The sequence below is a fragment of the Salvelinus namaycush genome, chromosome 26 (assembly GCF_016432855.1).
Source record: "Salvelinus namaycush isolate Seneca chromosome 26, SaNama_1.0, whole genome shotgun sequence".
Lineage (NCBI taxonomy): Eukaryota > Metazoa > Chordata > Actinopteri > Salmoniformes > Salmonidae > Salvelinus > Salvelinus namaycush.
Genome location: NC_052332.1, coordinates 7,492,891 through 7,517,453, shown reverse-complemented (window position 1 = coordinate 7,517,453; position 24,563 = coordinate 7,492,891). Strand labels below are relative to the sequence as shown.

At 45.3% G+C, this 24,563-nt stretch overlaps 1 protein-coding gene across 15 annotated transcripts in view; it reads left to right on the top strand.

The window, feature by feature from the left end:
* LOC120020955 (formin-binding protein 1-like) overlaps positions 1 to 24,563 on the top strand; it is a 94,760-nt gene that overhangs the window by 24,713 nt on the left and 45,484 nt on the right. For 14 of the 15 annotated variants that reach the window (XM_038964610.1, XM_038964622.1, XM_038964621.1 and 11 more), the window contains exons 1-4: positions 9,129 to 9,585; positions 16,032 to 16,147; positions 23,257 to 23,313; positions 23,464 to 23,611. In XM_038964610.1, the coding sequence (XP_038820538.1) occupies positions 9,556 to 9,585; positions 16,032 to 16,147; positions 23,257 to 23,313; positions 23,464 to 23,611 (351 nt within the window). In that variant the 5' untranslated portion in view covers positions 9,129 to 9,555. Of the gene's footprint in view, positions 1 to 9,128; positions 9,586 to 16,031; positions 16,148 to 23,256; positions 23,314 to 23,463; positions 23,612 to 24,563 lie in introns of those variants that run through there. The other variant, XM_038964609.1, reaches the window with a different exon arrangement.

Genomic DNA, 24,563 nt, shown 5'->3' with positions numbered 1-24,563 from the left:
ATGCAACAATAACCTATTAAAAACAGTCTGTAGCAATGAGGTTTGTGCATATTGGCTCTGCTTGAATTGCCTTGCTGGTGTTGTTCTTCTCAGACCATTTCCAAATGATATTTCAAAAGGTTTATGATCACACCGGTAATAGATCAGTTGTTGTATTGCTTGTGAGGCACAGCTGAGTGGGCATAAACGTTTTTTTAAATTTCAATTTACTGACGCTGCCTGCATCTGATGATCAGTTTCAGCGGGAGGGAGGGAGGGAGGGAGCAGCCCTCTGCTCTCTCACCGTCCGCTGAGACTGACCATGACCAAAGAGGGGACACCGTCTTCCAGCTGATGGCGAAACTCGAGTCACGCCGCATTATTTTGTCCTCATCCACAAATTCATGTTACTCCTATGACCAGAGAAAGTGAAATATTTCCACTAATAATAACAATGCGAGCCTTTTGATACACTCATTCATTGCAGCTGCAGTGCTGGTTGAAGTGGACGAAGGGAGAAGCTCATTTTCTGGCTTATAAAAGTGTTGAATAAAAAGGTTTGACAGAGCTGAATGTAAACATGAATTCGCTCATTAAAAACAGCAGCTCTTTGCTGTATTCGTTGACAGTCTCTCTTTTAGACATTTGGAACTCGCACAGTATCAATTTTGCTGTCCACTCGAGGAAGCTGCAGACACTGTAATCTAAGCAATCTGATTGACGAGCCTTAGGCCTATAGGTGCACTTGATATAGGTGCCCGCGGGGGTATGGCACTCGGAGGCAGCGGTACAGCAAAGCCTGATCATAACAACGGTTATTCCTGGTGATTTATTCCTAGTCGTATTGGTGCTCCCAAAATAAAATTCCAAGTAGCACAGCTAAATATTTAGGAGAATATGCGACCACAATGGCCTCACTTTAGAGCCCTGCTAACAGCAGAACAGTAGCAACTTCCTGTTTCTCCACTAGAGAGAGGAGATTGGCGAAGGGGCCAGTGAGGTGATGCACAGCTCAGACTCAACCCTAACCAACATTGGTGAAGGGTTTGACTGACTAAACAGTGGTGTGATTTTGACAGTATAATCTCTATGAGAAATGGGGAAAAGCGTAGCCTTTTACAGGACCCACTCTGTTGAGTATACACACACAGAAGGACACATGCAAAGCAAGCCCGCACGTGTGCACGCACGTGTGGACAGACACACCATGACTAGCCATGGTCATGTTTCTATAAATATGTGCACGGCATGCAAACAACAGCGCTAACACACATGCTGATGTCAGCACACTCAGCCAGCTGCGTTTATGCAAAAAAAAAGGATGTGTGTGTGTGTGTACATATTTTTAGAGGACCGCTTTGAATACTTTAATCAACAGCTCAACTGGCTGGAGTAAAAGTCTCCGACAGCTGAAACAAAAGTATGCTTATAGGAGGCTAAGTATTAAGGGCGAACTTACATTCTAATCGCCATATAGGCTTTTTTTATAATGCATGGGGAAGATCAGAGATGGTTTTAGTCAGGGTGATGAGGAGTCACTGCTTGTGGTTCAGAACAGGCTGAAACGGCCACATCAAGTGAAGGGAAGGAAGGGAGAGGTACAGTCTAGGTAAATGATTACAGTCTTGTGTGAAGTCATTGTTTAGGGGGAGTAGGGCGGGGGGCGATGGGGTTGAAGGGGGCACTTAAAGTGCTTTTGTGCCTTTTTAGTTCAGCAAGGCAAATGTTTGTGGTGATACTCACTGTCCAGTGGAGCCCTGTGTGTGTGTGTGTGTGTGTGTGTGTGTGTGTGTGTGTGTGTGTGTGTGTGTGTGTGTGTGTGTGTGTGTGTGTGTGTGTGTGTGTGTGTGTGTGTGTGTGTGTGTGTGTGTGTGTGTGTGTGTGTGTTTTGTGTGTGTTGTTTGTGTCCCTTTGTGTGTGTGTGTGTGTCCCTCCGCCTAGGGGTTACTGAGTCCTCCAGTGGAGATTATTATTCCTACCCAGTCCACTGGACAAAGCCTCTGTGTGCTCGGGACCCAGGTCGGCATCTCCCACTAAATATTTGCCCTGGTGGTCGGACGCCCAATACTTGTGAGACACGCTGGAGTAGCCTAATGCATTGATAGGGCAGGGAGGAAACAAAACAACTATTTTGCAGAGTACAACTCTCCTCTCTGCCCTACTGTGCCTTTGTGTTAGAGAGAGAGAGAGTGTTATATGTCATGACTAGACATTTGTTGGTTGTTTAGAATAGGAAAACTACTGAGCAATCACATTTCCCTCTATACTGCTGTAGTTTATTAGACAGGCAAGGACCAGAAGTTCTGTCGGTGCATGTAGACTTGTTAGCACCAATGGGGTATTCATCACAACGAGCTAATGACCGATGGGGGGGGGGGGGGGGGGGCTTTTACACAACCAACCAACCAACCAACCAATCAGGGATTTATTGTTCATCAGAGTTTCTCGTTGAGAGATATTCTTAAAAACACCTAAACCCCCCCCCCTTTCACCTCCCACTCTTGTGAAATAGATATGACATTTAGGCTATAAGAGATCAAAGATAATGCCGTATTAGGAAAGTACTTTGTCCCTGTTAGCAAAACAATGATGAAACTGACACTGGTATACTGACCTGTGGCGCTCACTGTTTGCGCTGTATGTTTAGTTTAGATAATGAGTTGTAAGGACCACAAGTCCTAAGGACTTTAGGCTACATGATAAAGACTTGGTACATAGGTCCAGTAGTTCAGTATCTCAGCAACAAAGACCCGGGGAGCTTTCCTCAAGATGCTAAGATCAGGATCGAATTCCTTATTATTATCCTGGTCTATTATTTAGAAGAAACCAAATCACCCTAATCAGCCTAGTGTTAATACTTTGTGATAATTTTCAGTGGAATTACTTATTCCTCGTAACAAGGGCCGGGAGTTTGTCTCTGACCATGTGAACTGACCAGGAAAACCTCTGGGCTGTAGTTAGGCCTATAGCCAATACATTTTTCCTTGTCAGGTCATACGGTCAGGAAAGTCTCCTCTTAGCCCTACTCATAACATCTGGTCCACACTTCTATTCTACTACATACTTCTATTCTATTCTACTATGATGTGAAGGATCTCTGACTGAGACAATGACTTTTAAGCCCTCGTTAGTTATAGTCCCATTGTCCTCCTGTCTATCCGACCCAGCAGAACATCTGTCCCCTCTGTCTCTCTGTTTCACCTCTGTTGGGACATCTGGTGTCCCCCTCTCTCTCTCCACGTGTGTCCTGTGGTATGACTATTATTTCTGGAGGAACAGTGGGAGACGATGCTACTTCTGGTTGTTAATGTTTTCTGTCTGCATGATATTATTGGGCTCCCGAGTGGCGCAGCGGTCTGAGGCACTGCATCTCAGTGCTAGAGGCGTCACTACAGACACCCTGGTTTGATTCCAGGCTGTATCACAACTTGCCGTGATTGGGAGTCCCATAGGGTGGTGCATAATTGGCCCAGCGTCATCCGGGTTTGGCTGGTGTAGGCCTTCATTGTAAATTGTAAAATAAGAATTTGTTCTTAATTAACTGACTTGCCGAGTTAAATAAAATAAAAATACATTATTACTGGTGGTATTCATATTTTTTTAATTTAACTATGTAAGTCAGTTAAGAACAAATTCTTATTTACAATGACGGCCTATATATATATATATATATATATATATACAGTATACACACACACACAGTACCAGTCAAAAGTTTGGACACACCTGCTCATTCAAGGGTTTTTCTTTATTTTTACTATTTTCTACATTGTAGAATAATAGTGAAGACATCAAAACTATGAAATAACATCAAAACTAAGAAATACAAACAAACCATAATATATTTTATATTTGAGATTCTTCAAAGTAGCCACCCTTTGCCTTGATGACAGCTTTGCACACTCTTGGCATTCTCTCCACCAGCTTCATGAGGTAGTCACCGTGAGGTAGTCACCTGCGATGCAGTGCCTTCGACCGCTGGGCCACTCGGGAGGCCCTACAGCCTACACCATAGGAAAAAACACAAATAACTTGATACATGTGAATAACAGTTTTATAGAGGCTAGATTTTGACTCCAGAGTGCAGATGATGTGTTTGAAAGCACAGTGTTTTGTAGACTCACTCCCATCTATGACATTTCTGTGACTATGCGATAATAAGCTAACTATGTGTAGGCCTATCTTTAGTACCTGATTGGTATGTGTGTGTCTCTCTCTATCTCTCTCTGTGTGTGTGTGTGTGTGTGTGTGTGTGTGTGTGTGTGTGTGTGTGTGTGTGCGTGCATGTTTCCTTAAGATTTTGTGACCCACAGAAACATGTAGGTCCATGACTCTTGCTCACTTAACAGGCTATTAGATAGCGTTCCCTTATTTCAGCTGCCCTGTTCAACCTTAAACCCTGACCCCTCCCCTCTCTCTGTCTAATGGCCTATTGAATGCCTCTTCCCACTGGGCACAGCTTTCCATTTATTGAAAACACTGACCTGTAAAGAAGGGTTGGAGGTAGTTGGTTGTGGATGGGCAGGCTATAACATTTGGATTGTAACGTATGGTAAGGTATGAGACAGACTAGTCCTAGCCTGTAATGATCAGCAGGGTTTGTGAGTCTGCCTGGTCTACTACAGTCTTTCATTGGTATGAAAGGAAAACAGCAAACCACCAACCTGGAGTTAGGTGCCAATAAAATAATCGGAATCGCAATCTAAAAAGCTTATAGAGGAGGTTTCTCTAGATCTGGCTTCATTTATTTTGCGCTCCCTCTTTTGGAAGGTTCTGGATGGATGATTTCATTATTTTTCCTCGTGTCCTCTCTCCCGTCAAAAAGAGAGGTCGCCGTGTCAAACGTTTCATCCGAAGTTGTTGTCTTTCTTCTTCCAAGGCCTGTCGTGGTGGATCATCCTATGTCGGAGCTTACAGGGCCGTTATTATACACGTCTTGTCTCTGGGAGATTGCGGCTCTTTGGCGTTCTGTTCTGAACAGAGATTAAACAGAAGCAACAACAGCAGTCTCTCTGGAGAGTTGAGATGTCAAGGGAGGGAGGGAGGGAGAGGGGTAGAGAGAGAGAGAGCTTTCCAAAATACTTGGCAGTAGTCAATGATTTGCAGACCCTATCTAAATGTTGCTGGCCACCTTCAGGGGCCAGCATAATGGGGGCATTGTTACCCTCTACCACCCTCTGTGGTTGAAAAACAAGTGTAGAAACTAGCCAGGTTGTTGCCTTGGGGGCTTTATGCAAAGTCATTGCATTATTTTTCAGTGCCAACAGAAGTTATATTTTACCTTTCATTCCATGTTAGATTACAGTAAGGGGCTAAGGAGAGAGGAGAAGGAAGAGGAGGAGAAGAAGGAAGAGAGAGAGAGAGAGAGGAGGAACAAGAAGAATAGTGGTTTGGGATGCAGCCAGAAAGTCCATTCTCATGCACAGCAGCAGCAGTCTAGTGGTGGATAGCTAATGTATGTTATGGAAGCTGGCTGCTGTCCACACTCTGTCTGATATAAAAGGCAGAGCAGCGTGGATAATACCAGGAGTGATACAGTATTGTGAGCGAAGAGAGAGAAACAGACAGACAGACAGACAGACAGAGATCAGCCTGGATAATACCAAGAGTGATACAGAAGGGTAGCAGAGAGAGAGAGATCAGCCTGGATAATACCAAGAGTGATACAGAAGGGTAGCAGAGAGAGAGAGAGCAGCCTGGATAATACCAAGAGTGATACAGAAGGGTAGCAGAGAGAGAGAGAGAGATCAGCCTGGATAATACCAGGAGTAACACAGAAGGGTAGCAGAGAGAGAGAGAGAGAGAGAGAGATCAGCCTGGATAATACCAGGAGTGACACAGAAGGGTAGCAGAGAGAGAGAGATCAGCCTGGATAATACCAGGAGTGACACAGAAGGGTAGCAGAGAGAGAGAGATCAGCCTGGATAATACCAGGAGTGACACAGAAGGGTAGCAGAGAGAGAGAGAGAAAGAGAGAGATCAGCCTGGATAATACCAGGAGTGACACAGAAGGGTAGCAGAGAGAGAGAGAGATCAGCCTGGATAATACCAGGAGTGACACAGAAGGGTAGCAGAGAGAGAGAGATCAGCCTGGATAATACCAGGAGTGACACAGAAGGTTAGCAGAGAGAGAGATAGAGAGATCAGCCTGGATAATACCAGGAGTGACACAGAAGGGTAGCAGAGAGAGAGAGAGAGAGAGATCAGCCTGGATAATACCAGGAGTGACACAGAAGGGTAGCAGAGAGAGAGAGGGAGAGAGAGATCAGCCTGGATAATACCAGGAGTGACACAGAAGGGTAGCAGAGAGAGAGAGATCAGCCTGGATAATACCAGGAGTGACACAGAAGGGTAGCAGAGAGAGAGAGAGAGAGAGATCAGCCTGGATAATACCAGGAGTGACACAGAAGGGTAGCAGAGAGAGAGAGAGAGAGAGAGAGATCAGCCTGGATAATACCAGGAGTGACACAGAAGGGTAGCAGAGAGAGATCGATCAGCCTGGATAATACCAGGAGTGACACAGAAGGGTAGCAGAGAGAGAGAGAGATCAGCCTGGATAATACCAGGAGTGACACAGAAGGGTAGCGGAGAGAGAGAGAGAGAGAGAGAGAGAGAGAGAGAGAGAGAGAGAGAGAGAGAGAGAGAGAGAGAGAGAGAGAGAGAGAGAGAGAGAGAGAGAGAGAGAGAGAGAGAGAGAGAGAGAGAGAGAGAGAGAGAGAGAGAGAGAGAGAGAGATCAGCCTGGATAATACCAGGAGTGACACAGAAGGGTAGCAGAGAGAGAGAGATCAGCCTGGATAATACCAGGAGTGACACAGAAGGGTAGCAGAGAGAGAGAGATCAGCCTGGATAATACCAGGAGTGACACAGAAGGGTAGCAGAGAGAGAGAGATCAGCCTGGATAATACCAGGAGTGACACAGAAGGGTAGCAGAGAGAGAGAGATCAGCCTGGATAATACCAGGAGTGACACAGAAGGGTAGCAGAGAGAGAGAGATCAGCCTGGATAATACCAGGAGTGACACAGAAGGGTAGCAGAGAGAGAGAGAGAGAGAGAGAGAGATCAGCCTGGATAATACCAGGAGTGACACAGAAGGGTAGCAGAGAGAGAGATAGAGAGATCAGCCTGGATAATACCAGGAGTGACACAGAAGGTTAGCAGAGAGAGAGAGAGATCAGCCTGGATAATACCAGGAGTGACACAGAAGGGTAGCAGAGAGAGAGATAGAGAGATCAGCCTGGATAATACCAGGAGTGACACAGAAGGGTAGCAGAGAGAGAGAGAGAGAGATCAGCCTGGATAATACCAGGAGTGACACAGAAGGTTAGCAGAGAGAGAGAGAGATCAGCCTGGATAATACCAGGAGTGACACAGAAGGGTAGCAGAGAGAGAGATAGAGAGATCAGCCTGGATAATACCAGGAGTGACACAGAAGGGTAGCAGAGAGAGAGATAGAGAGATCAGCCTGGATAATACCAGGAGTGACACAGAAGGGTAGCAGAGAGAGAGATAGAGAGATCAGCCTGGATAATACCAGGAGTGACACAGAAGGGTAGCAGAGAGAGAGAGAGAGAGATCAGCCTGGATAATACCAGGAGTGACACAGAAGGGTAGCAGAGAGAGAGAGATCAGCCTGGATAATACCAGGAGTGACACAGAAGGGTAGCAGAGAGAGAGAGAGATCAGCCTGGATAATACCAGGAGTGACACAGAAGGGTAGCAGAGAGAGAGAGAGATCAGCCTGGATAATACCAGGAGTGATACAGAAGGGTAGCACAGAGGTCAGGCTGAGGAACACTCAGAAGCTAAATCATGTATGTTTTAATAGCAGCCCCGGAGAGATGACCAAACCAAACTATGGGATTAAATATAAAATCAGATTGCTTGTCAATAGGCATGACCGTACATAGGCCTACCTACACAGAGCCAAATAGTAGTATAGAGATGTATAGGTAGGCATAAGCCTTCAAAAAATCCTTTGCTAAGCTACTTTACCACAAACAAGCACATCTTTGTGCGTTTTTGTAACATGTAGCATTAGCCTTCTTAGTGCCTCCTTTGTTGTTCATTTCAAGCCTTCTCACATCTCATGGAGGAGTGGGGTGATATAGCCTACGGTACGGTATGTTGATTTGACTAAATATAATTAAATGGGCCGATCCGATGTGCAGTACAATAGTGGATCGGACAAGGCCTGAAACAACAAGTGTAGGAACGGCTGTGCCTGTCCCAGACCGCTGTGGAAATGAGGTCAGAGGTTACAGCTGATACAGAAGTGGGGCACGAGCAGGGGGCCATGGGATAGGAGGGGGTGAGAGGAAAGAATGAGAGGAGGGGTTGAGAGGAGAGCGAGGGACTGCGTCCCATAGTCAGGATGTTTTCCTCGGGAATGAAACAATGGGACAGCGCGAGGGGTTTTGAACACGAAGGCAGATGCTGACAGGGAATTTCTATAGATTTCAGATTCAGAAATAGATTGAAACAATGAAGATGGAGTGTCTCATGAAGCCGAGCGCCCAGTTTCTGATGAGCGAGACTACATATGCTGTGACTGTCTGCCCCCTGCCTCTTCTGGATTGTCTAAACACGTTGTTTTGATGTGTCAAGGCAATAGAGAATTGCAGTGATGGTTTTCTGTGATGTTGGAGTGCACCTTTGACACAGATTCCTATACTCTCTGTAGTTTTCCTTGATATTTTGTTCTGATATGCAGTATTACTCATAATTTATTAGCACTTTTTTCCGCCTGTAGGAATCGCCTGGCCAAGGTGTTTTTTCCCCCCTTTCTAGTGGAAAGCCATTCGCTCCCTTTCTTCTCTCTCCTCTTTCTGAGATCGCTCTCTTTCGCGCGTGTCTTTCTGACCTCTCTCTTAGACGGTAGAAAGTGTCCTCTTAGTCATGTATTCAGACCACATGTGTCACAATTGTGACACATCTTTTCCCAGAAGTGTCCCCCATAGTCCTGCCTTGTGTTGTCCAGGTAATGAATGAGGGGATGTCGGTCATCTGTCATCAAAGTGAACCCTCCCTCTTTCTCCACTCCAGTCCCCTCCCTTTAAACCCCTCCTTCTCTTTCTTCTCCACCTCTTTTACGCCCCTCTATCCTCCTTTTTTTCCCCCCTCTCTCTGAATCATTCCTCCTCTGACATCCCACTGAGTTCACCTCACGCCTGACGGAGTATTTAGCTTGCATGCTCCCAGGCTACGGCTGGCCGCAGATACAGAGTGCGTGTAGGAGTGTGTGTGTGTCTCAGTACTGCATCTCTCTCTCTTGTTCCGGGACCCTCGTTCTCTCAGACACCACCAGGGTAGATTTTGTTCTCCTCGGTGGGAATAGGGACAAGGAATAGTGCGCTTGACCCTTCGAATGGTCACTGGACTTCCTTGGTAACCCTTTCTGTGTACTTTCAATGGACTGGATACCGTCAGTATTTTCTGGAGAATGATACCGTTTCCAACCTAACCACAGTGAGGCTTGACTGGCTGTTCCACTTTGGGCAGAGGAGAGTTGGACCGTGGTTGGATTTTGACGTTGGACAAGGGTGGATTTCCCCCCCCCCTGCGACTATAGGATACCATGCTGCCTCAACTGCCTCAACTAAGAAGGGTAATGTGACTTAGCCTATGTATTTTGTGTCAAATAATACATTGACAAGATATGCATTCGATCCCAGAGGGTAGAACTTGAAACATTAATTTCCAAAAGTGGTCCTCCTACTTTTGTGGAGGGATGCATGTGTGAGTGAGGGGGATGTTTGTGCGTGTTAGTGCGTGGTGTGTTTGGATGCAGTGGGGTGTGGAGAAGTTCTGTATTATAGCCCGTTTTCATTCGGAGGAAGCTCATTATGTGTTCGTATGGTGAGATCCTGTTGAGCGGCCGCTGTTCAGTGTTTTAATGAACCAAACACCGTGAGGAGATCCGCTGCATCTATTTGGCACAGAGGCTGGCAACGAGTGGCGCGCACCGCTTCAGGGATGAAGGGATGAAGAAGGGAGCAGAGAGAGGCGGAGAGAGAGAGAGAAAGAGGAGAGCATGCTGCAGAGAGTGCGTGAGAGAGGGGGGGGTGAGGGCTAAAGACAAAGAAAGAAAAAAATATGACATGAGAGGAAGCTACACGGGCATGTCTTTTCATTTCAATAGAATAGCCAAATGTTTTACAACTCTCTTCACGTGAGTGGGTCCACTGAGGGATGTTCGTGTGTAAACCTTCAACCGTACACGTATATGCTGCTGTTGTCCTTGTTTTCCTCAGATAGGGATCATAGTATGTTTTATGCTACATACTGTACATGCAGTAGCTATCTAGCCTGCGATCACAGGTTTTTTATGCGGTTATTCATTCCCTTCCATTGATATCATGTCGCCTACCTATGTAAAAACACGTTTGGCCTCATGCTGGCTATAACAATGGTAGCTAGTGCTGAGCAATAAACCAAACTGTTGGTTAATTGAATTCCATTTTGTTCATTTTATTTCTGGGCTCAATGCGCACATTGTGCAGTTAAAAAAAAAATAGATAAATCAGATCAAGCCCGGACTGTGCGATGTAGTAGGGAGTTGTAGTTTCCAACAGGCCAATATTCAATGTAGTTCAGTGCAGAAAACATGGTATTTACTACAATGACCATAATCAATTGCACGCCTATTTGTCTGGTCTATGTGTTTCTTTTATGCCTGCTACATCAGGTTAGTGTGGGGCAGGGAGAGAAGACAGCACGATGGAGAGGGATAGAGAGCAGTTGTTTCGCGAGCTATCTCTACCTGGAAATACATGATCTCAGTGATTGATAGTTGGTATTCAGCAGTCATAATAGTATGCCTTATTTACTTTGAAGAACTACTAAAATAGTGATTTAGGCAGACAGCGTAGGCAGCAGCTCTATAGAGATGAGATGACTTGAAATTAAATAATAAAGTCATCAAATTAACACATTTTGATATACACTTCAACTGAAATATTTTATTAAAGTAAAGCAATGTGAATAAATAAGCAGTAATGAGAAGTCACTACCATCATGGGACTTTTATTAATTGTTTTATTCAGTTTTTTGTTTTTTACAGCATTTTACAACCCACATAATGCATAGCGTTTACAAAAATAATGAAGACTGAACTCGAAACTTGATTATTTGTTAATAATTTAACCGAAACTGAACCGACCTAAAAAAGCACTATTCGCTCAGCACTAATGATAGCCTACAGAAAAAAATAACTGTCCCCCAAAAAGTATATATTTTTTGGCATCAAACCCATATACTAAACTGCAGAACCCACATCCACTTCCTGTGTCAATGAGCTAATAACTGTAGCAGGCTAACTGTAGCAGGCTAGCTGTAGCAGGCTAACTGTAGCAGGCTGGCTGTGTAAAACGACAGATTAAAGCACCACAAAAGACACCCCCACTAAGAACCCTGTCATGCTGACTGGGACAGTAGCTCGGTCGACAGTTGGGGAATATCCTGCACCGGGGGATTCTGCTTTGGTTGGGTTGAGAAGGAGAGACATTTTCATTTTGTTTGGTTGAGGTGGACTACAGATGATGGGGGACTGTTGGAGCTATACCAAGGTGAATTTGTTACTGTGAATACTGTAAGTGGATGGTAGCTGTAGAGAAGCATGATTGCGTGATGTTTTGTGGTGCGCTGGAGTGTGTTATCCTCTACTACAGTAGTGATGTTTTTGTAAGCGACACACAAACATTTCAAACATCCTAAATACTACCAGATAGGGGTTATTTGGCTTATAACTGTTGTTGAACCCTTTTTGGTGACACAGTAGAACCCTTTTTTGAAGGTTCAGTGAAGAACCATCCTCATAAGGTTCTAAATGGTGCTATAAGGAACCCTTTCCTAAGGTTCTATAAAGCGCCATTAAAAAAGGTTATACACTGCTCAAAAAAATTAAGGGAACACTAAAATAACACATCCTAGAAATGAATGAATGAAATATTCTTATTAAATACTTTTTTCTTTACATAGTTGAATGTGCTGACAACAAAATCACACAAAAATGATCAATGGAAATCAAATTTATCAACCCATGGAGGTCTGAATTTGGAGTCACACTCAAAATTAAAGTGGAAAACCACACTACAGGCTGATCCAACTTTGATGTAATGTCCTTAAAACAAGTCAAAATGAGGCTCAGTAGTGTGTGTGGCCTCCACGTGCCTGTATGACCTCCCTACAACGCCTGGGCATGCTCCTGATGAGGTGGCGGATGGTCTCCTGAGGGATCTCCTCCCAGACCTGGACTAAAGCATCCGCCAACTCCTGGACAGTCTGTGGTGCAGCGTGGTGTCGGTGGATGGAGCGAGACATGATGTCCCAGATGTGCTCAATTGGATTCAGGTCTGGGGAACGGGCGGGCCAGTCCATAGCATCAATGCCTTCCTCTTGCAGGAACTGCTGACACACTCCAGCCACATGAGGTCTAGCATTGTCTTGCATTAGGAGGAACCCAGGGCCAACCGCACCAGCATATGGTCTCACAAGGGGTCTGAGGATCTCATCTCGGTACCTAATGGCAGTCAGGCTACCTCTGGCGAGCACATGGAGGGCTGTGCGGCCCCCCAAAGAAATGCCACCCCACACCATGGCTGACCCACCGCCAAACCGGTCATGCTGGAGGATGTTGCAGGCAGCAGAACGTTCTCCACGGCGTCTCCAGACTCTGTCACGTCTGTCACATGTGCTCAGTGTGAACCTGCTTTCATCTGTGAAGAGCACAGGGCGCCAGTGGCGAATTTGCCAATCTTGGTGTTCTCTGGCAAATGTCAAACGTCCTGCACGGTGTTGGGCTGTAAGCACAACCCCCACCTGTGGACGTCGGGCCCTCATACCACCCTCATGGAGTCTGTTTCTGACCGTTTGAGCAGACACATGCACATTTGTGGCCTGCTGGAGGTCATTTTGCAGGGCTCTGGCAGTGCTCCTCCTGCTCCTCCTTGCACAAAGGCGGAGTTAGCGGTCCTGCTGCTGGGTTGTTGCCCTCCTACGGCCTCCTCCACGTCTCCTGATGTACTGGCCTGTCTTCTGGTAGCGCCTCCATGCTCTGGACACTACGCTGACAGGCACAGCAAACCTTCTTGCCACAGCTCGCATTGATGTGCCATCCTGGATGAGCTGCACTACCTGAGCCACTTGTGTGGGTTGTAGACTCCGTCTCATGCTACCACTAGAGTGAAAGCACCGCCAGCATTCAAAAGTGACCAAAACATCAGCCAGGAAGCATAGGAACTGAGAAGTGGTCTGTGGTCACCACCTGCAGAACCACTCCTTTATTGGGGGTGTCTTGCTATTTGCCTATAATTTCCACCTGTTGTCTATTCCATTTGCACAACAGCATGTGAAATGTATTGTCAATCAGTGTTGCTTCCTAAGTGGACAGTTTGATTTCACAGAAGTGTGATTGACTTGGAGTTACATTGTGTTGTTTAAGTGTTCCCTTTATTTTTTTGAGCAGTGTATATAGTGGCCTCCCGAGTGGCGCAGTGGTCTAAGGCAGTGCTAGCTGTGCCACTAGAGATCCTGGTTCGAGTCCAGGCTCTGCAGGTGGCCATGACCGGGAAACCCATTGCGTGGTGCACAATTGGCCCAGCGTCGTCCGGGTTAGGGGAGGGTTTGGCTGGCCGGTTAGTCCTTGTCCTATTGCGCTCTAGCGACTCCTGTGGTGGGCCGGGGTGTACGGTGTTTTCTCTGACACATTGGTGCGGCTGGCTTCCGGGTTAAGCTGGGTTGTGTTTTGGAGGACACATGGCTCTTGACCTTTGCCTCTCCTGAGTCCGTACTAAAGGTTCTATATAGCACCAAAAAAGGGTTCCGCTATGGGTACAAACCTTTTTGGGGCTATATAGAACCATTTTTTTGTGTTCTTTATAGAACCTTTATGGAGAATCAGAAAGCGTCTTTGGAAATCATTTTGAAGAACCATACAGGTTTTTTTTATCCTGGATCCGCACCATATTTTATTGTTAAAATTCCATAGGTGTTGGGCCTCCCGAGTGGCGCAGCGGTCTAAGGCACTGGATCGCAGTGATTGATGCGTCACTGCTACAGACCCGGGTTTGATCCCAGGCTGTCACAACCAACCGTGATCGGGAGTCCCATAGGGCGGCGCACAATTGGCCCAGTGTGGTTAGGGGAAGTTTTGGCCGGGGGGGCTTTACTTGGCTCATTGCGCTCTTGCGACTCCTTGTGGCGGGCCGGGTGCCTGCAGGGTGACTTCGGTCGTCAGTTGAACAGTGTTTCCTCCGACACATGGGTGCAGCTGGCTTCCAGCTTAAGCGGGCGGTTTTAAGAAGTGAGGTTTGGCGGGTCATGTTTCAGAGGACGCATGACTCAACATTTGCCTCTTGAGCCCGTTGGGGAGTTGCAGCGATGAGACAAGACTGAAATTGGGGAGAAAAAGGGGGTAAAATACTAAATATATATATATATCTATATAATAATTCCATAGGTGTTATTATTGTGTTAATTGACAAGTCTAATCCAGTGAGCTACCTCTGGAACAGCTGGGGGCCCATGATGAAAAAATTGAGAACCACTGACTGATTTAGTCAACCGTTTTCAATTGAAACAAGGCCATACGTGAGTCTTACACAAGACACCATCACTGGCCATAGACACATATAATATGTGATGGCAATACACAACACATTAGATAAACTGGAAAGACACTCTCACTCACTGTTGCACAAAAAGAACGATGAGCAAACCACGCCCCAAAATATTTGAATGAGCTGCCTCCCCAGCATTTTAATTATCACTAAAAGAGCGGAGGATCATTTTGTGAACTGCAAAGAACCATTGAAGAGCTCAAATGGTTCTTTGAGTCATTATGGTTCCACGTAGAACCATCACCCTTCCAATGGACTCTTGAGGAACTCCCATTTTTGGGGTGTGTATGTTCCTCTTGTATAGGGGCTACCCTGTTTGTATGGTATTTATATATTTCCTGCCACCTGGTGATTTTTGCTGATTTAGCTTTAATAACATTATGCAGCATCATCAAGTTTTTCTCTATTCTACACATAGTTAGGCTATATGACAGAGGAGAGACGATGCGTGAAAAGGATTTGTGTGACTATCATGTACCTCGTGCTTCCTGTTCAACTCCAAGGTACAGATGAGTACGGTTAGGTTGAATAACTGAATGAAACTATGAATAACACCGTCACTGGCCATAGTCATACATTCCACTGTCGGCTAAAAGTAGCCTACAGTGGAAGTCTTTGACTTGGAAGTGAAGAGGAGGCTGAATGTGTTTGTGTAAATGGTGGGGTCAAGGAGTTCATCAGTGGAGGTGTTTCTGCATGTAACCAGTAGTGTACAGCAATACTACAGGGCGCCAGTATCTCATTTTAGAGACTATTAGCTGTTTAGAAGAAACCCCAAAACCTCACAATGGCATCCAATACATGAATTACACATATCAGACAGTCTATAAAGTAAGTCAAGCGTTTCTGTCTGATTGGTGGCTTTGGCTGGTAAAAAACAGTCTCTTTGGAATCGGTACAGCTAGCTCCAAGAAGTACCAGGCCCATAAGACTTTTACTAACAAACAAACAGCACTAAGTTAGAAAGGCTGGCTAGACCCACTGTTAAATTCAATTACCTCAACCTGTTCTGTTTTACCCTATTACCTTATTAGAAGGCTGGTGTGCCAAATAGACTTGGATGATAAGTTAAGCGGCGGCAGCAACGCGAGAGAGTAGGTCTAATTGTTGACTGTAAAACCCTTGGCCTTTGAGAAGGGAAAATATTAGCACAAACAGTGTTGCTGTGGGTAATTTGTGTAGGCAATGTGCAGCCATTATAATGGCTATCTGGAACTGTTAAACCTCCTGACATTTCAAAGCTGTTGCCACGTTATCAACACACATGGGAAAAGGTCATGTAGTCAACTTTTGGTCCTGGCAACTACTGTGGTGAGGTTTGATGGCAAGATGGCTGCCCCGACCAAATCTCAGAATGCAGCATCAAAAACGTTAGAACTGTATTGGGATGTTATATTCATTCTTGCATTGTTCTCTCTCGCTCCTCTGTTTACAGGATCAGTTTGATAACTTGGAGAAGCATACACAGTCGGGCATCGAGTTTGTGGAGAGGTACACCAAATTCGTCAAAGAGCGATCGGAGATTGAATTCAACTATGCAAAGCAGATTAGGTGAGTTCTGTTTCTTTTTGGCCCAGTTATGACCTTAGTCTCGGCCTCTGTCTAGATATTTCACGAGTGATTGAAATGGATAGTACTCTTTAATAATTTAATAATTTCAGTCTCAGCCTTCTTCAGCGTACAGAGTATAACATACTTATAAGATATTTCACTGCCATTAAAAACAAGCATGTCATGCTTCCACACAGGCAAAGTCAATGACAGTTTGACAATGTTCATCTCATTCAGCCGGCAGTGAGCACATCACTACTGTGTTGGTTTTAGTGAGGTCGTATTAGAGCGCCTGGCAGACTCAGCGGTGTTAGCTTTAGTCAGGTGGAGGGTATACATAAACAGAACAATGATGCCTGGAGCGGTAGTCTGTCTCTCTTTCTTTCCATCTCTCGAGAGGAAGTAAGGTTGGTGGCAAGGTGGGGGTCAGGTTGTGGGCATGTGTTGCCATAGTAACGATGCATCATCATTGTCATCCCCAGCCAGCGCTGACCCACATTTATTTTTTTCCAATCACGGGGGAAGTGTCAGTCGTTTAGTCCCGCCCCCCTTTTAAACCTGCGCTCTTCCTCCCCTCAAATTCCATCAACCCACATTTTGGGATTTGGTTCCCCAGGAAGGAGGGTAGGGGTGAGGGGATATTCTTCCTAAGTCCTCTTACACCCCAACAACAAGCAGCAGGGATCTTCCCCCAAATCCCTTATCTCGTTCCCTAGAGAGGGCCCATAAGAGGGCTAAGCACTCTAAGTACTGACTACTGACCAACCCCCATCCAGCACCCCTCCTCTGCACCCCTAACCCCTAACCCCACCTCCTTCTCTTTCTAGATAAATCTTCCTTTACCAATGAGATAATAGAACTAGTAGTTCCTCACTCTCTGTTTGCATGCATAGCGCACACACACGCATGTTCGTACACACACATACACACACACACACCACATGACCTAATTAGTTTCCGTATGTGTCTGACTTTGGTATCTGTAACACAGAGATAGTATTTTATGGAGCGATTTCAGTGCCAACCAGCCTCACAACCGCAGACTGTGTATGGCGTCGTGTGGACGAGCGGTTTGCTGATGTCCACGTTGTGAACAGAGTGCCCCATGGCGGCGGTGGGGTTATGATATGAGCAGGCATAAGCTACGAACAATGAACACAATTGCATTTTATCGATGGCAATTTGAATGCACAGAGATACCGTGGCGAGATCCTGAGGCCCATTGTCGTGCCATTCATCCGCCGCCATCACCTCATTTTTCAGCATGGTGGTTCTGTGACCATGCTCGTGTGATAAGAAAGTTGCATTTTCTAGTGCACAGGAGACCTGTGTTAGAACCCAGTCGGTCAAACTAACACACGTCTTCATGTCTCAGCCAAGGTTGTTCATTACATAGCCTCACGGGCAGTCTGATCCCACGAGCTTACATGGATGGATCGCTACACGCGGTAATCAGTCTGGTAATTGTGAGGTTGCTCACATGGATGGATCACCAAACCGCCTCTGTTGCACTCTACTTAAATGGAGTGCACCGATCCTTCTGCTTCTGTTTGCCACAGAAATTGTTGTTGTTGTGCAGTAGGCCTGATTTCGAACCCAGTCACTTACGTTGGTGCCGTGATCTCTGAGTATGAGGTCAAAAGAGGGGGCGAAATGTAACCGAGACTTGAAGACTTCCGTTCGCTTCCTGATCGAATCCCTTTGGGCTTCTTCTAAGTGGGCTAACACAGTCTTGTGACATGCAGGAGACCTGGTTCGAACCTAGTCAGTCACAAGAGCAAGATTAAATAGGGAGTGGAAAGGCTGTCAGGCTATGACAGGGCTATTCAACTACATGTTCATAGAAGGCAACAACAAGCACATCCATGCTCCAGAGATTCTTAGCTTTCAGGAATGGGGGGGGGGTCATAGCTTATAGCTGAAGTGGTTCAAACGTTAGAGCCAAATTGGCTTCAGAAACGGCTAGAAACCGTATATTTACCACAGAGAGCGTTTTGATTTCATCTGTGTTCCCCTCTACCATTCCTAGCTGGTAGCAGGATGTTGTCTCTGGTTTTGAATCTGAATTTGGAGAGCTGAATCTGAATGCTTCTGAGAAGTTGAATACATGAAACGTTGATTAACTTGAAATTATAGTTTGTAAACTTGATACACGGACAATGCATGCAATAGCTACCATATTCCAACTGAATATATACATATTGAATTGTCATTTTAAAACTGAATGCGGCGTTCATTCAATTCAGTTTCAAATCATGAAATACAAGTTCAATTTATAAATTCAATTTTTTTAATTTGTGCATTAAACATTCAAATATTCAAATTCAAATGTATTCAATTCAGGTAAAAATTTCTGTTGACACTGAAATCGCTCCATAGATGTGTTTTTTGCATTTTGCATTTGCGGCGGTCGGATGTTTTCATTCACTCTGCTTACACAAACCCATTTGTTTCTCACCCAGACGACCTACTGCTATCACAGACAAATATGATTTACAAATTACAGAATGGGTAGCCCTGTTTCTAAAGCTTCAGCAAGGTTGCTCTGTTTTTTTGACACAGTGTGCATCTTTGTATGTGTATTATCTTTGGACTAATTGTTCTCCCACCAATCAATTTAGCCCGTTGAAGCAGATTGAATCTACCTGGATCACTCCTAGCCCTTTGAGATCTAATAAACGCTAATGCAATTGGCCCTTTGATCATCCGCCCCTCGTCACACCTCTATGCTGGAGGAAGTTAGATTCATTGATTATTTATTTGTCTCTCTCTTTCTTCTCCTCCCTCTCTTTCCTGCCTCTCGTCTCCCCTGTGTTTGTCTCTCTTTCTTCTCCTCCCTCTCTTCCCTGCCTCTCTTCTCCTCTGTGTTTGTCTCTTTTTCCTCTCCTCCCTCTCTTGAACCTTGTTGAGCTTTTTCTCCTCACTGCTGTAATACTGCTGTAGCTTGACCTTGTCCGTGTGAGTTCTGATAGAGCTGTCGTTTCTGTTAGATCTCTGATAGATCTGTCATATGGTCTCTGGGCCTGAACATGGCGACAGCTCTCTGCTGTGTATGAAATATCTCACAGATGGTTAGCACCTCTGCATCAGCCATTAGAACGGACTGCTCAACAAGACAAAACACGTCGATCTGCTCTGCAGATAACATGGCACTACAATGCATCAAGAGAATTATCAGAAGAGAAATGGTCGAAAATGAGACCAGATGCATACAGTGAGCTCAAAGTATTGGGGACAGTGACTCATTTTTGGCTGTTTTGGCTCTGTACTCTAGCACTTTGGATTTGAAATGATACAATGACTATGAATGGATCGTGAATAAGGATGAGCGAGAAAGTTAGACCCACAAATATCATACCCCCAAGACATGCTAACCTCTCACCATTACATTAACAGGGGAGGTTAGCATTTTGGGGGGGGGGGGGGGGGGGGGGGGGGGGGGTGATGTTTGTGCGGACAGTCTGTGCGTTAACCTTATAGTCATTGTATAATTTCAAGAGCCAAAACAACAACAAAATTGTCACTGTCCCAATACTTTTGGAGGTCACTGTATTTAAAACCGTGCATGATATAGTGTGTAGACAGGCGGCATGGCTGGCTGCACAATACACAGTGCACAGTACCATTAGGCCTACCATTTCACCAAACCAAACAGCATGCGCTGGTATAATCTAGGTTAAATCCTCCTCCACTGTACCGAATGGATAAACACGCACAATGTTTCAATATAGTACAGAAGGCTACAGTGCATTACGTTTCCTCCCCCAAGCACAGTAACACACATTGGCATAATCCACAGTACAGTAGAGTACAGTAGGCTAAGGACTATCATTGTGCATACTACTAAGAAGAATGGGGGTGTGGGTGTTACAAACACACTGTCTAGGGAAAATGACACAGTATCACCCAATATGGGGCACACACACACACACACACACACACACACACACACACACACACACACACACACACACACACACACACACACACACACACACACACACACACACACACACACACACACACACACACACACACACACACACACACACACACACACACACACACACACACACACTGGTCTAATCCTTGTTAATTCCTATGAGCATCCCCTGTCTGTCTGTGTGTTGGTTAAAGACTCTATGGAGGAGGAGGAGGAAAGCCAAATGCATTTTGAAATGACATCTGGCCACGAGAGACAGCCAGGGTAAAAGCAAGAGAGAAAATGAAGAAGAGCGGGGGAAGAGGTAGATCTGCCTGGCAACAGAGCAGACACCAGAGGAGACTAGTAGGGGGTTGTGGTGAAGAGAGCGAGAGAGAGCGAGAGAGAGCGAGAGCGAACGAGCAGATATGCTGTAGTGTTTTTACCACATCCATGATTCGTTCATTGATTTTTTTAAACACATCCCATGCGTGGCATTTAAATGCTGGTACTGTCGAGGAGAAACACGTAGGCCTATGCATGTCTCAATGGCAGAGTTAGGCCTACACGGTAGTCTAATAATGACCTTTGCTACTGTCAATGGCCATTACAGTTGTTGTACCAGTATTATTAATATTGCCCCTATTATATTGCTGCAGTAGCTTAGTCGTTGAAGAGGCAGCAGTCGTTCCGTGTCTTTTTTTCCCCCATTGACCATTAATATTAATGACCACGATGTCGCAGGGGTTCTGTTGATATTCTACTGTTCCTATTGACCTTCATTGTGCTCACCCTGTGCGACCTGACCTCTATTCCCAATGAGGGGGTTAATGGTCCAAACATCAGCATAGTAAACAACACACCATGCATGAGTGAGAAGACCTAGCGACAGTATGCAGGGTCCAAACACACCAAGAAAGTCGTGAAGAGGGCACGACAAGAGAGCATCCTGACCGGTTGCATCACCGCCTGGTATGGCAACTGCTCGGCATCCGACCGGAAGGCGCTACAGAGGGTAGTGTGTACAGCCCAGTACATCACTGGGGCCAAGCTTCCTGCCATCCAAGACCTATATACTAGGCGGTGTCAGAGGAAGGCCCAAAAAATTGTCAAAGACCCAAGTCATAGACTGTTCTCTCTGCTACCGCACGCCAAGCGCTATCAGAGTGCCAAGTCTAGGTCCAAAAGGCCCTTTAACAGCTTCTACCCCCAAGCCATAAGACTGCTGAACAATTAATCAAATGGCCACCCGGACTATTTACATTGACCCCCTCTTTGTTTTTACACTGCTGCTAATCGCTGTTTCTTATCTATGCATAGTCACTTTACACCTACCTACATATTACCTCGACTAACCTGTACTCCTGCACATTGACTCGGTACCGGTACCCCCTGTATATAGCCTCGCTATTGTTATTTTATTGTGTTAGTTTTTATGAAAAAATGTACTTTAGTTTATTTAGTAAATATTTTCTTAACTCTGTTTCTTCAACTGCATTGTTGGTTTCGGGCTTGTAAGTAAGCATTTCACGGTATGTTCTACACCTGTTGTATTCGGCGCATGTGACAAATAACATTTGATTTGATCTACGCTCTTTACAAGGAGCACATGTGCTCCCCGAAGTTGAAAAATGTAGGTGCACACAAATACATTTAGGAGCACAATGAAAAAATATTTGAAGAAATAAAGCTAGAATCCTTCATTTTTCAAGGTGTACTGGTGCTCCTAGATAAAAAGTTCCAGGTTGCACAGCAAAATATTTAGGTGCATATGCGAGTAAAATGGTGGCATAGTGGAGCCCTGATGTGACTCACCATTCGCTGCCTGGCTGCCGTGCAGCATGCCTCATTGCTTCCTGATTCGCTCTGCATCTGTCTGCTGAAGTCTAATTGGCTTGTGTGGTGTGTCGCCGTTTCTAGGTGGATTCTTCTAATTGGTTTACCTGTTTTTATTGGCTGTCTGGTAGAGTCTACTGTACATACACTGAGTGTACAAAACACCTGCCCTTTCCATGACAATGACTGACCAGATGAATCCAGGTGAAATCTAGGATCTCATATTGATGTCACTTGTTACGCCCACTTCAATCATTGTAGATGAAGGGGAAGAGACAGGTTAAAGAATATTTTTTAGGCCTTGAGACAAGTGAGACATGGATTGTGTATGTGTGCCATTCTGGGGGGGAATGGGCAAGACAAAATATTTAAGTGCCTTTGAACAGGGTATGGTAGTAGGTGCCAGGCGCACCGGTTTGAGTGTGTCAAGAATTATTGCAACACTGCTGGGTTTTTCACGCTCCACAGTTTCCCGTGTGTATCAAGAATGGTCCACCAACCAAAGGACATCCAGAAAACTTGAAACAACTGTGGGAAGTATTGGAGGCCACGTGGGCCATCATCCCTGTGAAAACTTGTGGAGTCCAAGCCGTGATGAATTGAGGCTGTTCTGAGGGCAAAGGGGCTGCAACTCAATATTAGGAAGGTGTTCCTAATGTTTTGTACACTCAGTGTAGATTGAGTAACCTACTGTGTGTACATGTGCGGAGTGTGTGCATGTGACTGTTATTAAACTGTGTGACATATAGTAGGTACAGAGCGATAACCAGAAATAGGTGAGGCGTTGAGCCGACTATCGCTAGCAAACAAACACACAGCAACAGAGAGCGAGAGCGAGAGAGAGGCTGACAGAGAGAAAGAGACAGGGGAAATGAAGGAGACAGAGTGAGGGTTAACGAGAGAAAGGAAGGAAGGAAGGAAGGAAGCGAGAGAGACAGAGATTTTGTCCTGGCCAGGTCACGTGGTCTGGAAAATCTTCTGGCCCTAACCATAAACCCCCTTTTCAGCATTCTACTGCATCTTCTTAGTGACTGATTGTGTATTCACGCTCCCGAGGCCAAAAGCATTATTACTGGAACAGGGGGATGGAGGATGGGTGTGGGGAGGGGAGGGGGGCGATGGCATAAAGCACTCTGGCAGATTGAACAGCAGTGGATGATCCATTGGCACAGTGACATGGACATCAGTAATGGAGGAGGCATACAGTGGAGTTAGGGTATGTTCAGCCGCCTGCTGTCCTTTTGTATCAACCCAATGGGATAATATGCACATACTTAAAATAGTAGAAACTAGCCAACATATTGTTTCTCAGTACTGAAATAACAGAGCTATGGTTCTTCTCTCCTCACAGGAATCTATCAAAGAAGTATCAACCCAAGAAGAACTCAAAAGAGGAGGAGGAGAACAAGTGAGTTTGAGACTTTGCGATGCGACCATTGCAAATCATTGATCGTTTTTGTTTCTTCAATGAATGACACTATTTGAGCATGTTGTCATGACACATCAATTGCTCTGTCAGCCCCTCTGACATCACTTTCTGTGACCCCTGACCTGTCAGGTACACGTCATGCCAGGCCTTCCTGTCGACACTGAATGAGCTGAACGACTACGCAGGTCAGCACGAAGTCATCGCTGAGAACCTGACCTCTCAGATCATCACAGAACTCTTGCGGTACCTCACGGAACTCAAGGCCGAGAGGAAATCGGTGAGACCACACTTCCTGTCTATATTCTGATGCCCTCCATGTACTGTATGTTATTTTCTATTCTGTTCGACTCTATTATTTTATACAGTATGTGATATCTATCTTCTATTTATTTGTACCCATCCATTGATCCATCCATCCATCTCTCTGGTCTGTCTCTCAGTAGACTGGTCTGTCTCTCAGTAGACTGTCGGTCAGTGAAGAGGCGACTCCGGGATGCTGGCCTTCTAGGCAGAGTTGCAAAGAAAAAGCCATATCTCAGACTGGCCAATAAAAATAAAAGATTAAGATGGGCAAAAGAACACAGACACTGGACAGATATATGGCTTTTTCCAGCATCCCGGAGTCGCCTCTTCACTGTTGACGTTGAGACTGGTGTTTTGCGGGTACTATTTAATGAAGCTGCCAGTTGAGGACTTGTGAGGCATCTGTTTCTCAAACTAAACACTCTTAATGTACTTGACCTCTTGCTCAGTTGTACACCAGGGCCTCCCACTCCTCTTTCTATTCTGGTTAGAGCCAGTTTGTGCTGTTCTGTGAAGGGAGTAATACACAGCGTTGTACGAGATCTTCAGTTTCTTGGCAATTATTGCATGGAATAGGCTTCATTTTTCAGAACAAGAATAGACTGACGAATTTCAGAAGAAAGTTCTTTGTTTCTGGCCATTTTGAGCCTGTAATCGAACCCACAAATGCTGATGCTCCAGATACTCAACTAGTCTAAAGAAGGCCAGTTTTATTGCTTCTTTAATCAGGACAACAGTTTTCAGCTGTGCTAACATAATAGCAAAAGGGTTTTGTAATGATCGATTAGCCATTTAAAATGATAAACTTGGATTAGCTAACACAATGTGCCATTGGAACACAGGAGTGATGGTTGCTGATAATGGGCCTCTGTACACCTGTGTAGATATTCCATAAAAAATCTGCCGTTTCCAGCTACAATAGTCAT